The sequence below is a fragment of the Ranitomeya imitator genome, chromosome 8 (assembly GCF_032444005.1).
Source record: "Ranitomeya imitator isolate aRanImi1 chromosome 8, aRanImi1.pri, whole genome shotgun sequence".
Lineage (NCBI taxonomy): Eukaryota > Metazoa > Chordata > Amphibia > Anura > Dendrobatidae > Ranitomeya > Ranitomeya imitator.
The window spans coordinates 187,430,917-187,447,765 of record NC_091289.1 but is presented as its reverse complement, the minus strand read 5'-3'; the positions used below and the strand labels follow the sequence as shown (position 1 = coordinate 187,447,765).

At 49.7% G+C, this 16,849-nt stretch overlaps 1 protein-coding gene across 5 annotated transcripts in view; it reads left to right on the top strand.

Moving 5' to 3' along the window:
- Nucleotides 1-2,628: 2,628 nt before the first annotated feature.
- DOCK7 (dedicator of cytokinesis 7) overlaps nucleotides 2,629-16,849 on the top strand; it is a 131,583-nt gene continuing 117,362 nt past the window's right edge. For all 5 annotated transcript variants that reach the window (XM_069738179.1, XM_069738177.1, XM_069738176.1 and 2 more), the window contains exon 1: nucleotides 2,629-2,760. In XM_069738179.1, the coding sequence (XP_069594280.1) occupies nucleotides 2,723-2,760 (38 nt within the window). In that variant the 5' untranslated portion in view covers nucleotides 2,629-2,722. The remainder of the gene's footprint in view (nucleotides 2,761-16,849) is intronic.

Sequence of the window (16,849 nt, the reverse complement as noted above, 5' to 3'; positions counted from 1 at the left end):
ATGGAATAGTTACAATTGTACCTACTCTGCCGGACGAAGGTTAAATACTAATTACATGCAGGGTCGGCTGACAGGTTCCCGGTAATTAGTCTGTTCTGTACACCCATGGGATCTCTATGGTGAAGGGCAGTATTTGCTCTGGAAACGCATCAAAGATGAGTTTGAACAGTCTGAACCTCAATAAGGCCGGTTTCACACGTCAGTGGCTCCGGTACGTGTGGTGACAGTTTCCTCACGCACCGGAGACACTAACTCACGTAGACACATTGAAATCAATGTGTCTCTGCACATGTCAGCGTGTTTTCACAGACCGTGTGTCCGTGTGCAAAACACGGAGACATGTCAGTGTTCGTGGGAGCGCACGGATTACACGGACCCATTAAAGTCAATGGGTTCATGTAAAACACGTACCGCACACGGACGTTGTCCGTGTGCAATCCGTGTGCCGTGCAGGAGACAGCGCTACTGTAAGCCCTGTCCCCCCCACGTGGTGCTGAAGCCGCCATTCATATCTTCTTTCCAGCAGTGTTCGCTTTTTTTTTAATTTTTCGTGTTTAAATTAAAGATCCCTGTCCCCTCCCCCCTCCCACCCTCTGTGCACCTGCCCGCTGTTAATAAAATACCCGGCTCCCTCGCAGCGTCCTCTCCTGGCCGCACCTTCTCCAGTATGAGCGGTCACGTGGTGCCGCCGATTACAGTCATGAATATGCGGCTCCACCTCCCATAGGGGTGGAGCCGCATATTCATCACTGTAAATGAGCGGCCTCACGTGACCGCTCATACTGGAGAAAGTGCGGCCAGGAGAGGACGCTGTGAGGGAGCCGGGTGAGTGTTTTAGTAACAGCGGCCGGGCGCACAGGGGGTGGGAGGGGGGAGGGGACAGGGATCTTTATTTTAAACACGAAAAAAAAATAAAGGGTTTTTCATATCTTCTCTCCAGCGAACGCTGCTGGAGAGAAGATATGAATGGCGGCTTCAGCACCAGATGCAGGGGACAGCGCTTGCAGCACTGTATCCTGCACGCTCCGTGTGGTACCCAGTTGGCACATGGCTGCCACACGTGTGCCACACTGATGTTCACGGTAAGCACACGGACACGGATAATTCCGATACCGGAATTATCTGGACGTGTGGGACTGCCCTAAAGGAGTGATTTCACCTTACACAAATGGATCTACTGGCAGCTTTTCCCCTAATTAGGCTACTTTCACACTTCCGTCTTTTTAGATCTGTCTCAATACGTCATTTTGGGAAAAAAACGGATCCTGCCCACAGGATGCGTTTTTTTTCCCATAGACTTGTATTGCCGACGGATCGCGACATATGATACACGTCGCGTCTGTCGTGCACTGGATGCGTTGTGTTTTGGCGGATCGTCGGCACGAAAAAAAAAAGGGAACGTTTTTTCGTACGTCATATCCTGCACTTTGGAGTGCGCATGCCCGGGCAGAGATCTCTAGCTCCTCCCCGGGACTTTAGAATGGGCAGCGGATGCATTGAAAAACTGCATCCGCTGCCCACGTTGTGCCAAATTTTAACAACATCCGTCGGTACGTCGCGCCGACGCTTAGCGACGGCCGCGTACCAACGGAAATGTGAAAGAAGCCTTACAGGATGGTACACTCTGTTCTCAGGATCCCCCTCTCCCCTGATCAGGATGGTACAATCTGTCCTTAGGATCCCCCTCTCCCTTGATCAGGATGGCACACTCTGCACTCAGGCTCCCCACTCCCCATTAATGGTACACTCTGTACTCAGGATCCCCCTCTTCCCTGAACTGGATGGTACACTGTACTCAGGATCCCCCTCTCCTCTGATCAGGATGGTACACTCTGTACTCAGGATCCCCCTCTCCTCTGATCAGGATTGTACACTCTATACTCAGGATCCCCCTCTCCCCCTGATCAGGATGGTACACTCTGTACTCAGGATCCCCCTCTCCCCTGATGAGGATGGTACACTCTGTACTCAGGTTCCCCCTCTCCCCTGATGAGGATGGTACACTCTGCACTCAGGTTCCCCCTCTCCCCTGATGAGGATGGTACACTCTGTACTTAAGATCCACCTCTTCCCTTATCAGGATGGTACACTCGGTACTCAGGTTCCCCCTCTCCCCTGATGAGGATGGTACACTCTGCACTCAGGTTCCCCCTCTCCCCTGATGAGGATGGTACACTCTGTACTCAGGTTCCCCCTCTCCCCTGATGAGGATGGTACACTCTGTACTCAGGATCCCCCTCTCCCCTGATGAGGATGGTACACTCTGTACTTAAGATCCACCTCTTCCCTTATCAGGATGGTACACTCGGTACTCAGGTTCCCCCTCTCCCCTGATGAGGATGGTACACTCTGCACTCAGGTTCCCCCTCTTCCCTTATCAGGATGGTACACTCGGTACTCAGGTTCCCCCTCTCCCTTGATGACTACGGTACACTCTGCACTCAGGTTCCCCCTCTTACCTTATCAGGATAGTACACTTGGTACTCAGGTTCCCCCTCTCCCCTAATGACTGTGGTACACTCTGCACTCAGGTTCCCCCTCTTCCCTGATCAGGATGGTACAGTTTTTACCTCTCTGTCCGCTATGTGCGCTTCCCATCTGGTCATTACGGTAGCCTGCAGCCGCCGCCGTATTCCTCCGCAGCAGTGCGCACTCCGCTTCCCAGCGCTGAGCGCTCCCGATCTTCCCTCTGCCGGGAGTGGAGTCTTCGGCTGCGGCGGAAATGGCGGAGCGCAGAGCATTCGCCCAGAAGATCAGCAGGTACCGGCGCTGCGGCCGTCACCCCACCGGCCTGACAGGACCGGGACACCGGGGATCCTCAGCCTGCGACCCCGGCATAGGCCGCCCCCGGGGCTGACAGGCCCGACCGAGCCCTGCTCTCCTGACAGCCGGGCCCGGGGCATTGTGTGCGGGGAGGAGGGGGCGGAATGTCCGCCAGTGACGGCCGAGAGCCTCACCTCAGAGTGTCACCCCGAAATTATATCACCCCGAATTATACCACCCGGAATTATACCTCACCCCGAATTATACCACCCGGAATTATACCTCACCCCGAATTATACCACCCGGAATTATACCTCACCCCGAATTATACCACCCGGAACTATACCTCACCCCGAATTATACCACCCGGAATTATACCTCACCCCGAATTATACCACCCGGAATTATACCTCACCCCGAATTATACCACCCGGAACTATACCTCACCCCGAATTATACCACCCGAATTATACCTCACCCCAATATATACCACCCGGATTATACCTCACCCCGATATATCACCCGAAATTATATCACCCCGATATATCACCTCAAATTATACCTCACCCCAATATACCACCCGAATTATACCTCACCCCAATATATCACCTCAAATTATACCTCACCCCGATATATACCACCCGGATTATACCTCACCCCGATATATACCACCCGGATTATACCTCACCCCGATATATCACCCGAAATTATACCTCACCCCGATATATCACCCGAAATTATACCTCACCCCGATATATCACCCGGAATTATACCTCACCCCGATATACCACCCGAAATTATACCTCACCCTGATATATCACCCCGAATTATAGCTCACCCCGATATATCACCCTGAATTATACCTCACCTCAGTGTCACCCCGAATTATACCACCCCGATATATCACCCGAAATATACCTCACCCCGATATACACCCCAAATTATACCTCACCCCGATATATCACCTCAAATTATACCTCACCCCGATATATCGCCTGAAATTATACCTCACCCCGATATATCACCTGAAATTATACCTCACCCCAATATATCACCCGAAATTATACCTCACCCCGATATATATCACCCGGAATTATTCCTCACCCCGATATATCACCTCAAATTATAGCTCACCCCGATATATCACCCAAAATTATACCTCACCCCGATATATCACCTCAAATTATAGCTCACCCCGATATACCACCCGAAATTATACCTCACCCTGATATATCACCTCGAATTATACCTCACCCCGATATATCACCCGAAATTATACCTCACCCCGATATATCACCTCGAATTATACCTCACCCCTATATATCACCCGAAATTATACCTCACCCCGATATATCACCTCAAATTATAGCTCACCCCGATATACCACCCGAAATTATACCTCACCCTGATATCACCTCGAATTATACCTCACCCCGATATATCACCCGAAATTATACCTCACCCCGATATATCACCTCAAATTATACCTCACCCCGATATATCACCCGAAATTATACCTCACCCCTATATATCACCCGAAATTATACCTCACCCCGATATATCACCTGAAATTATACCTCACCCCAATATATCACCCGAAATTATACCTCACCCCGATATATATCACCCGGAATTATTCCTCACCCCGATATATCACCTCAAATTATAGCTCACCCCGATATATCACCCAAAATTATACCTCACCCCGATATATCACCTCAAATTATAGCTCACCCCGATATACCACCCGAAATTATACCTCACCCTGATATATCACCTCGAATTATACCTCACCCCGATATATCACCCGAAATTATACCTCACCCCGATATATCACCTCGAATTATACCTCACCCCTATATATCACCCGAAATTATACCTCACCCCGATATATCACCTCAAATTATAGCTCACCCCGATATACCACCCGAAATTATACCTCACCCTGATATCACCTCGAATTATACCTCACCCCGATATATCACCCGAAATTATACCTCACCCCGATATATCACCTCAAATTATACCTCACCCCGATATATCACCCGAAATTATACCTCACCCCTATATATCACCCGAAATTATACCTCACCCCGGTATATCACCCCAAATTATACCTCACCCCGGTATATCACCTCAAATTATACCTCATCCCGATATATCACCCGAAATTATACTTCACCCCGATATATCACCCGAAATTATACCTCACCCCGGTATATCACCCCAAATTATACCTCACCCCGATATATCACCCGAAATTATACCTCACCCCGGTATATCACCTCAAATTATACCTCACCCCGGTATATCACCTCAAATTATACCTCACCCCAATATATCACCCTAAATTATACCTCACCCCGGTATATCACCTCAAATTATACCTCACCCCGATATATCACCCGAAATTATACTTCACCCCGATATATCACCCGAAATTATACCTCACCCCGGTATATCACCCCACTCCATCCTAATAATCAGCCATGGATCTGGGCTCACCCCCAGCCATAGTCACCTTTGGTACCTGCTCCCAAATAATCCATCACCCCATAACATCAGGTGCCTCCATCCTAAAATCTTCTATTCCTAGAATACCGCCCCCCAGTAATCTGCCCGGACCCCCAATACCCCGAGTCTTGTGTCCCATCAGTTTTACCTATGCACGGCTGATTATTGGGGGAGGCGGGAGCTGCGGAGACATTGAGGGTCGTTTTCTGTCATCTTCAATTTTCATTCTTTCGTAAAATCCGAGTAACAAGTATAAGAGGCGAAAAATCTAATAATCAGAAGACGACAAAGACTCCAACCACAGCGCTCTATTGTTCTCTGATGTCAGCCAGAGCATGGTGAGGAGGGGAGACTAAAACCTCAAATTTACCCCTCATCCCACCCATCTATCTGTAATGTATGTACACAGTGAGTGCAGCTCTGGGGTATAATACAGGAGGTAACTCAGGATCAGTAATGTATGTACACAGTGACTGCACCAGTAGAATAGTGAGTGCAGCTCTGGGGTATAATACAGGATGTAACTCAGGATCAGTAATGTAATGTATGTACACAGTGACTGCACCAGCAGAATAGTGAGTGCAGCTCTGGGGTATAATACAGGATGTAACTCCGGATCAGTAATGTAATGTATGTACACAGTGACTGCACCAGTAGAATAGTGAGTGCAGCTCTGGAATATAATACAGGATGTAACTCAGGATCAGTAATGTATGTACACAGTGACTGCACCAGCAGAATAGTGAGTGCAGCTCTGGAGTATAATACAGGATGTAACTCAGGATCAGTAATGTAATGTATGTACACAGTGACTGCACCAGCAGAATAGTGAGTGCAGCTCTGGGGTATAATACAGGATGTAACTCCGGATCAGTAATGTAATGTATGTACACAGTGACTGCACCAGCAGAATAGTGAGTGCAGCTCTGGGGTATAATACAGGAGGTAACTCAGGATCAGTAATGTAATGTATGTACACAGTGACTGCACCAGTAGAATAGTGAGTGCAGCTCTGGAGTATAATACAGGATGTAACTCAGGATCAGTAATGTAATGTATGTACACAGTGACTGCACCAGCAGAATAGTGAGTGCAGCTCTGGGGTATAATACAGGATGTAACTCCGGATCAGTAATGTAATGTATGTACACAGTGACTGCACCAGCAGAATAGTGAGTGCAGCTCTGGAGTATAATACAGGATGTAACTCAGGATCAGTAATGTAATGTATGTACACAGTGACTGCACCAGCAGAATAGTGAGTGCAGCTCTGGAGTATAATACAGGATCAGTAATGTAATGTATGTACACAGTGACTGCACCAGCAGAATAATGAGTGCAGCTCTGGAGTATAATACAGGATGTAACTCAGGATCTGTAATGTAATGTATGTACACAGTGACTGCTCCAGCAGAATAGTGAGTGCAGCTCTGGAGTATTGTGCTGTGGCTCCTGTGTTACAGATGATTGCACGTTTCCTCCTCTGCTGACTATTATCAGATGATGTCTTGCCTGGGTCATTCCTTGCTCATTACTCATAGCGGCCGGCAGGATGGAGGAAATATCTTTGGCCTCTCACACGGTTTTAGTGATTTCTGTGATGTCCGCCCCGTTAGGCCTCGCTGTTAGTTCTTTCCGCTGTTCTCTGGTTATATTTTGGGGTAACGGTTAGTCAGACCCCAGTATGAGGGAATGTGCAGCCCTGGATCTCTCTGAGCAGATGCCGTGTATTGGGGGCTCCCTGTGACCGGCGGCCCCCCTGCACCTCTGGATCTAGCGATGTGATGGAGAACAACGATCCTTGTAAAGCCGCCACCTCCATTATTCTTGTAGTAATAAGTGCTGATGGGGCGGAAACGATCGGTTAGTCGGGCGTAACAGCGTCTCGTTTGTGCCCCAGATTATTTTGTGTTCTGATAACATTATTATTGGACTTCACACATTCAGTATTTTCTTTTTGAGTTCTCGGTTGCTGACATTTTCTAGATACTTTAATAGAATGTTTTTCTGATACTTTTTCCTAGTTGCGATTTGATACAATGTAGCATACTGTTATTTTAAGGTTTCTGCTTCTCTGCTCTGATCTCTGAGGCCGTATTCACACTGGGATTTCTGGGGAGACTTTTGGTGTAAAATTGCTCCAAAAAAGCTTCCAGCCCCATTTCAGATAAAGCCTCCGTTTCATTTTACCAGGAATCTGCGCCTACAGTACAAGGCCGATTAAAGGGTCTGACACGGACTTGTAGGGGTCCGCTGCTCCTCCGCGGTTCTTGCTTCCTTTGTTCTGTGACAATCACTTTACATAACTGTCTTCCATGGTCGTCTGTACGACCGCGGACTTTACTGGTCTCGTTACGGAGAACCAGTCCTTCCCAATGTAGGAGATTGTATGTATGTACAGTGGGGCAAAAAAGTATTTAGTCAGTCAGCAATAGTGCAAGTTCCACCACTTAAAAAGATGAGAGGCGTCTGTAATTTACATCATAGGTAGACCTCAACTATGGGAGCCAAACTGAGAAAAAAAAATCCAGAAAATCACATTGTCTGTTTTTTTAACATTTTATTTGCATATTGTGGTGGAAAATAAGTACCGTATATACTCGAGTATAAGCCGAGATTTTCAGCCCAAATTTTTGGGCTGAAAGTGCCCCTCTCGGCTTATACTCGAGTCACGGTAGCGGTGGGGTCGGCGGGTGAGGGGGTGAGGGCGCTGAGGTATACTTACCTAGTCCCAGCGATCCTCGCGCTGTCCCTGCCGTCCCACGGGCTTCGGCGCTGCAGCTTCTTCCTCTCTTCAGCGGTCACGTGGGACCGCTCATTAGAGATATGAATAAGCGGCTCCACCTCCCATAGGGGCGGAGCCGCTTATTCATTTCTCTAATCAGCGGTGCCGGTGACCGCTGATAGAGAAAGAAGCTGCGGCACCGAAGACAGGAGGGGACAGCGCGAGGATCGCCAGGACTAGGTGAGTATGTTATATTCACCTGTCCTCGTTCCAGCCGCCGGGCGCCGATCCATCTTCCCGGCCGGCGCCTCCATCTTCCCGGCGTCTCTGCTCTCTGACTGTTCAGGCAGAGGGCGCGATGACGCATATAGTGTGCGCGGCGCCCTCTGCCTGATCAGTCAGAGCAGAGACGCCGGGAAGATGGAGGCGCCGGAACGAGACGCCGGGAGCTGCAATCAAGGGAGGTGAGTATGTGTTTTTTTTTCTTTATTGCGGCAGCGGCGGCACAAATTTATGTGGAACATCTATGGGGCACAATGAACGGTGCAGAGCACCGTATATGGCACAGCACAGCTATGGGGCACAGTGAACGGTGCAGAGCACCGTATATGGCACAGCACAGCTATGGGGCACAGTGAACGGTGCAGAGCACCGTATATGGCACAGCACAGCTATGGGGCACAGTGAACGGTGCAGAGCACCGTATATGGCACAGCACAGCTATGGGGCACAGTGAACGGTGCAGAGCACCGTATATGGCACAGCACAGCTATGGGGCACAGTGAACGGTGCAGAGCACCGTATATGGCACAGCACAGCTATGGGGCACAGTGAACGGTGCAGAGCACCGTATATGGCACAGCACAGCTATGGGGCACAGTGAACGGTGCAGAGCACCGTATATGGCACAGCTATGGGGCACAGTGAACGGTGCAGAGCACCGTATATGGCACAGCACAGCTATGGGGCACAGTGAACGGTGCAGAGCACCGTATATGGCACAGCTATGGGGCACAGTGAACGGTGCAGAGCACCGTATATGGCACAGCACAGCTATGGGGCACAGTGAACGGTGCAGAGCACCGTATATGGCACAGCACAGCTATGGGGCACAGTGAACGGTGCAGAGCACCGTATATGGCACAGCACAGCTATGGGGCACAGTGAACGGTGCAGAGCACCGTATATGGCACAGCACAGCTATGGGGCACAGTGAACGGTGCAGAGCACCGTATATGGCACAGCACAGCTATGGGGCACAGTGAACGGTGCAGAGCACCGTATATGGCACAGCACAGCTATGGGGCACAGTGAACGGTGCAGAGCACCGTATATGGCACAGCACAGCTATGTATGGGGCACAGTGAACGGTGCAGAGCACCGTATATGGCACAGCACAGCTATGGGGCACAGTGAACGGTGCAGAGCACCGTATATGGCACAGCACAGCTATGGGGCACAGTGAACGGTGCAGAGCACCGTATATGGCACAGCACAGCTATGTATGGGGCACAGTGAACGGTGCAGAGCACCGTATATGGCACAGCACAGCTATGGGGCACAGTGAACGGTGCAGAGCACCGTATATGGCACAGCACAGCTATGTATGGGGCACAGTGAACGGTGCAGAGCACCGTATATGGCACAGCACAGCTATGGGGCACAGTGAACGGTGCAGAGCACCGTATATGGCACAGCACAGCTATGTATGGGGCACAGTGAACGGTGCAGAGCACCGTATATGGCACAGCACAGCTATGGGGCACAGTGAACGGTGCAGAGCACCGTATATGGCACAGCACAGCTATGTATGGGGCACAGTGAACGGTGCAGAGCACCGTATATGGCACAGCACAGCTATGGGGCACAGTGAACGGTGCAGAGCACCGTATATGGCACAGCACAGCTATGGGGCACAGTGAACGGTGCAGAGCACCGTATATGGCACAGCACAGCTATGGGGCACAGTGAACGGTGCAGAGCACCGTATATGGCACAGCACAGCTATGGGGCACAGTGAACGGTGCAGAGCACCGTATATGGCACAGCACAGCTATGGGGCACAGTGAACGGTGCAGAGCACCGTATATGGCACAGCTATGGGGCACAGTGAACGGTGCAGAGCACCGTATATGGCACAGCACAGCTATGGGGCACAGTGAACGGTGCAGAGCACCGTATATGGCACAGCTATGGGGCACAGTGAACGGTGCAGAGCACCGTATATGGCACATCTATGGGGCACAATGAACGGTGCAGAGCACCGTATATGGCACAGCTAGGGGGCACAATGAACGGTGCAGAGCACTATATGGTTCACACCTATGGGGAAATATGAACAGTGCAGAGCACTATATGGCACAGCTATGGGGAAATAATGATCTATTTTTATTTTTGAAATTCACCGGTAAATGCTGCATTTCCACCCTAGGCTTATACTCGAGTCAATAAGTTTTCCCAGTTTTTTGTGGCAAAATTAGGGGGGTCGGCTTATACTCGGGTCGGCTTATACTCGAGTATATACGGTATTTGGTCAGAAACAAACAATCAAGATTTCTGGCTCTCACAGACCTGTAACTTCTTCTTTAGGAGTCTCCTCTTTCCTCCACTCATTACCTGTAGTAATGGCACCTGTTTAAACTTGTTATCAGTATAAAAAGACACCTGTGCACACCCTCAAACAGTCTGACTCCAAACTCCACTATGGTGAAGACCAAAGAGCTGTCAAAGGACACCAGAAACAAAATTGTAGCCCTGGACCAGGCTGGGAAGACTGAATCTGCTATAGCCAACCAGCTTGGAGTGAAGAAATCAACAGTGGGAGCAATAATTAGAAAATGGAAGACATACAAGACCACTGATAATCTCCCTCGATCTGGGGCTCCACGCAAAATCCCACCCCGTGGGGTCAGAATGATCACAAGAACAGTGAGCAAAAATCCCAGAACCACGCGGGGGGACCTAGTGAATGAACTGCAGAGAGCTGGGACCAATGTAACAAGGCCTACCATAAGTAACACACTACGCCACCATGGATTCAGATCCTGCAGTGCCAGACATGTCCCACTGCTTAAGCCAGTACATGTCCGGGCCCGTCTGACATTTGCTAGAGAGCATTTGGATGATCCAGAGGAGTTTTGGGAGAATGTCCTATGGTCTGATGAAACCAAACTGGAACTGTTTGGTAGAAACACAACTTGTCATGTTTGGAGGAAAAAGAATACTGAGTTGCATCCATCAAACACCATACCTACTGTAAAGCATGGTGGTGGAAACATCATGCTTTGGGGCTGTTTCTCTGCAAAGGGGCCAGGACGACTGATCCGGGTACATGAAAGAATGAATGGGGCCATGCATCGTGAGATTTTGAGTGCAAACCTCCTTCCATCAGCAAGGGCATTGAAGATGAAACGTGGCTGGGTCTTTCAACATGACAATGATCCAAAGCACACCGCCAGGGCAACGAAGGAGTGGCTTCGTAAGAAGCATTTCAAGGTCCTGGAGTGGCCTAGCCAGTCTCCAGATCTCAACCCTATAGAAAACCTTTGGAGGGAGTTGAAAGTCCGTGTTGCCAAGCGAAAAGCCAAAAACATCACTGCTCTAGAGGAGATCTGCATGGAGGAATGGGCCAACATACCAACAACAGTGTGTGGCAACCTTGTGAAGACTTACAGAAAACGTTTGACCTCTGTCATTGCCAACAAAGGATATATTACAAAGTATTGAGATGAAATTTTGTTTCTGACCAAATACTTATTTTCCACCATAATATGCAAATAAATTGTTAAAAAAACAGACAATGTGATTTTCTGGATTTTTTTTTCTCAGTTTGTCTCCCATAGTTGAGGTCTACCTATGATGTAAATTACAGACGCCTCTCATCTTTTTAAGTGGTGGAACTTGCACTATTGCTGACTGACTAAATACTTTTTTGCCCCACTGTATGTATATATGTGTATATATATATATATATATATATATATATATATATATATATATATATATATATGTGTGTGTGTTTCTTTTTGGGTGAAAATTCTCTAACATGATTTTTATTTTATTTTTATAGTTACCACCGTTTTTTTTTTTTTTTTTTCACATCCCTTGAGAAAGATAAACAGACCCTTGTATAAATCTTATAATTCTTACAGGCACTGATCCGATTGTTCTTTTTTTTTATGTTACAAATTAAAAAAGTTCTTATTTGTCTTAAAATTAAAACAAACAAACAAAAAAGACCGATACCCACTGGCCGAACCCCAGCCATTCTTTTGTGTCACTTCCCTTGTCCCCCTTCTGTCTTCTTGCTTACATCCCGTGACTAATGCAGCCATTCACCATCGACGTTCCTTCTGCGCTCTTAGCTGTCTCCTCTGAGTTAGAATGTCATCGCTGCAGACAATCGGTAGGTGCTGCAGACGATCCGTGATGATCCCTGCTGAAAGAGGAAGCGAGCGGTCGGGCTTCTTGCTTCTCACAGCAGCCTTGTATGGTGCAGGCTCAGCTCTTGAGCCCACCTTACCTGCTCACACATGACATGCGCCATTCATGTACTGCGGGAAATTTTAGGAAATAATTTTTCTAATTTTGGAAACCCCCCTTTTAAGCTTTGCACTTCTTTCACTTTGTGAGCTATGAGTCAGAATATGTGGAGTTTTTTAATTCCAAATATATATCCTGTCTACCGAGTCCAAACCCTGTGCAGCGTCACTGTTTCGTCGTTGTGTGGTCGCTGGAGAGCTGTCACACAGACAGCTCTCCAGCGACCAACGATGCCGAAGTCCCTGGGTAACCAGGGTAAACATCGGGTTACTAAGTGCAGGGCCGCGCTTAGTAACCCGATGTTTACCCTGGTTACCAGTGTAAATGTAAAAAAAAACACTACATACTCACATTCCGGTGTCTGTCCCCCGTCGCTGTGCTTCTCTGCACTGTGTAAGCGCCGGCCGTAAAGCAGAGCGGTGACGTCACCACTGTGCTCTGCTTTACGGCCGGCCGGCGCTGATACAGTGCAGGGAAGCGGACGCCGGGGGACGCGACAGACACCGGAATGTAAGTATGTAGTGTTTGTTTTTTTTTTTTTACATTTACAATGGTAACCAGGGTAAATATCAGGTTACTAAGCGCGACCCTGCGCTTAGTAACCCGATGTTTACCCTGGTTACCAGTGAAGACATCGCTGAATCGGTGTCACACACGCCGATTCAGCGATGTCAGCGGGTGATCCAGTGACGAAATAAAGTTCTGGCCTTCTAGCTCCGACCAGCGATGTCACAGCAGGATCCTGATCGCTGCTGCGTGTCAAACACAACGATATCGCTAGCCAGGACGCTGCAACGTCACGGATCGCTAGCGATTATCGTTGTTAAGTTGTTCAGTGTGAAGGTACCTTAACACTAAGAGAAAAAGGAGGAAATCCAGTAGTCAGAAGGAGCAGTGAGCTGTCGTATCTGTGTCGGAAGCAGCAGGACAGCCAGCTAGGTGAAGATGCTGCACAGACTCTACAACAGCAGAATGGTAGTTTTCCATAGCCTTAAAGTCGTCCCCATAACTGACGGTACAGACAGTACGGTACCGTGGCTGGTGTATAATGCCCATAGATTATGTGCAGATCTAGTCATCGGACCACCTATATGGGACCAAGCCCCCTACGATCAGTTATCTTCCATGTTCTTTAGAGCTGCTCATCCTATCACTTTTGTAGGATCTACGGTGAATAGTCAGATCACCTTTTGCAGGGTTAGTCTTCTAGTTCCCGTGATCCGGTATGACCTCTCCTAACTAGGTCACAACATCGGGAGATCCTCGCATTTATTACTGTACTTCCTCTTTAAGTGGATCCATTCTGACCTCATCATTTTGTGCTATCGCCTTCCCTATTCTATCAGACGCCGTTTTTCTTTTTTATATTTTAATATTTTTTTGTAAATCGTCGTACCCGGCAGCCGAATTCCATCAGTCACCGCCGCACAATGATCTATTGACTTTTTTTTATTTTTGCAGCGGCTGCAGAGATATTTTGCACGCGGAGCCCGGATGGCCAGTGGGCATGTTCTGCCGTTCTCTGCCTGCACTTTTTATGAATTTCAGAAAGTCGCTATTAATATTAATCTGTTAATGCATAAATATCCGACACTGAGATTTAGATTGGAGGTAATTGCTTGGCGTAAGAGTAGAGACGCTTAAAGGGCCAGTACGCTCTTGGTTCGCACCTTTTGTCATGGCTTCCATTCCTTACGGATAAATTTAGTAAAAATCCTCCATGATATCTCTTCCTACACATGCACATCCTCTGCGTACACGTGCACGCTCAACTCAGCCGAGCATCCATGTATGCTATCTAGAGGAGTCTGACACATCTGAGAGCAAAAGGATTGGGCATATTGATATCTAGCTGCCTGATCCTTTTTTTTTTTTTTTAACTCCAACAGGGAGACTATACATATTAGACCATCAGGTTGTGCCCTTGGAATCATTGAATTCTCCCAGTATTTGTGTCCCAACTTTTTCCAATGTCCAACTTTTGAAACTGTCAATCAAAGCTGCAAAAAAAAAGTCCACTTTGCCGGTGTGTATATATATTTAAATGCCTGTATTTTTTACTTAAAAACACTTTTTCTTTATCGCCTCTCATTGGGGGACACAGGAACCATGGGGTGTATGCTGCTGCCACTAGGAGGCTGACACTATGCAAATAAAAAAGTTAGCTCCTCCTCTGCAGTGTACACCCCACCGACTGGCATTATACTCTTCAGTATAGCTTAGTGTCAGTAGGAGGTGGACACGGGTCTTTCATTAGACCCTTATCTACCTCAATGTGCGTCGTTCCTTTTCAGGTTTCCGGAGGGATACAGGGTGAACAGTCACACCTGTACTCCCACATTATGGACTATGAGTACGGCGTGTACTGCCACCCCGTATCCTCATAGATCCCACAGCAGGACCAAGATCCTGGCACAGAAGCGTGCTCAGAAGTCCGGTCCTGGCTCCGTCCCCCACCCACTCGCCCACCAGAGCCTGTCGGTCGGAGGAGACGAGGACGTCTGTCACCACCTACACGGACGTCTAATACCTTCCACTTCTTAAGGTTAGTACCGACGGCGTGGGAAGTTAGGTGAGTATTTGTGCCCCTATCAGTTAGGGGGCCCTGTGGATCCCCTACGTTTCCTGCGCAGTTTTCCTTTTGAGCAGCGCGGTGCCTTGCTGGCAGCCGCACTGCTATTTCTGCGGCCGCACTTCTCCACCTGCGGCCGCACCTTTTTCCGAGACCCACCGATCTGGGTGACACTTAGGCCCCATTCCTTCCCGCAGTTTTCCACCGCGGCCGCGTTTTCACAGGCAGTCACACTGCCTTACCTGCGGCCGCATCCTTTTAATCTTTGCGGCGCGGCCCCCTTCAGGCAGCCGCACCGTTTTCCCCGGCGGCCGTACCTTGGGAGGTGTCGCGCGGCCGCGGTCCTATCCAGCGGCCGCTGGCTTCTAATACAGGCCCCGGCTCTTCCCGGGCCTACTTCCGGCGCCGGCATCGGCGTTCCCCCCTTTCCTGCGGCGGCTGCCGCGCCTATCAGCCGGGCGGCGCCCGCACTGTTTTTTGCGCCGCTCCGCCGATTACCATCTTTTCGGCGGTCACCGGCTTCTAATTTAGGCCCCGGCTTTCCCCGGGGCCTACTTCCGGTGACGCGCTCGCCCACTTCCGGTATCATCGGGCGGGCTTTCTCCCGCCCGACAAACTCCGCATTCTCCTCCCACCGGCGCCATCTCGTCTGGCTCCGCCCCTTCCTCCACGCCGCTGCTGGACGCTTAGGGCACGAGTCTCCCTCATTCTGCCACGCTCCTGCGCCGGGAAACTTCGCAGAGCGCTCGGTCCGGGGACGCAGCACGCCATCTGCGCCGGGGATCCACAGCATCTTCCTGCAGCTCCTGGTATCCAGGCTTTTCGTCTGCCGTGAGTAGCTCTGCACTGCAGACTGACACCCTCCTCTGCCCCACTGTCCCCTAACCTGCTGGCATTTTCTTCAGGGACCTCTTCAAAATGTCTAACTCTAAAGGGGGCCGCTCTCGTCCTCCGACTTCTTCATCTTCTGCCCTAGTCACCTACTTTGCATGTTCGTCCTGTAACAGCAAACTTCCCTCAGGTCAGTCCTCCCCGCTGTGTCAGTCCTGCAGCAACCCGATTGTTCCCACCGCCCAGGATCCCCCGGCTGTTCCGTCCGAGACTGACCCCCCCATCCCAGGCTGGGCCGCCTCTCTGTCACAATCGGTGGCGGATTTAACACGGGTATCTCAAACCCTGGTGTCCGCGCTGGATCGGTTACCCCTGCAGACCCCTGCCGTGGCCAGCGGGTCGCAGGAACCGCCGCCCGAGCCCTCCTTGATAAGCCACAAAAGGTCCAGACAGGAACGTCGGTCTGAGTCCTCTTCGCGCTCCATCTCGCCACTCGGCCCTCCCCTGCGGTCGGCATCTCCTCGACCCTCCTCCCCTGAGTCAGGCGAGGCACTCTCTGATGCGCCCTCGGAGGATATTTCGGAGCTGGATTCTAACCAAATCGCCACCATGAGGGAGATGGTCCAGAATCTCATTGTGGCAGTAAACCAATCTTGTGGCATAAAGGATCCCTCTACGGAACCCGCAGATCAGGCGGTTTCGTTTAGACGGGCCAAACCACCTTCCAAGTTTTTTGCTCCTCATCCTGAATTCGAGGAAATCATGTCCAGAGAGAGAGAGAACCCCTCTAGGCGTTTTCAGAGGGGAAAACGCCTGGGTGTGCTATATCCCTTTTCTCCAGAAGTTACCGCCAATTGGACGGTCTCTCCCTCGGTGGATCCACCTGTGTCCAGGCTGTCCAC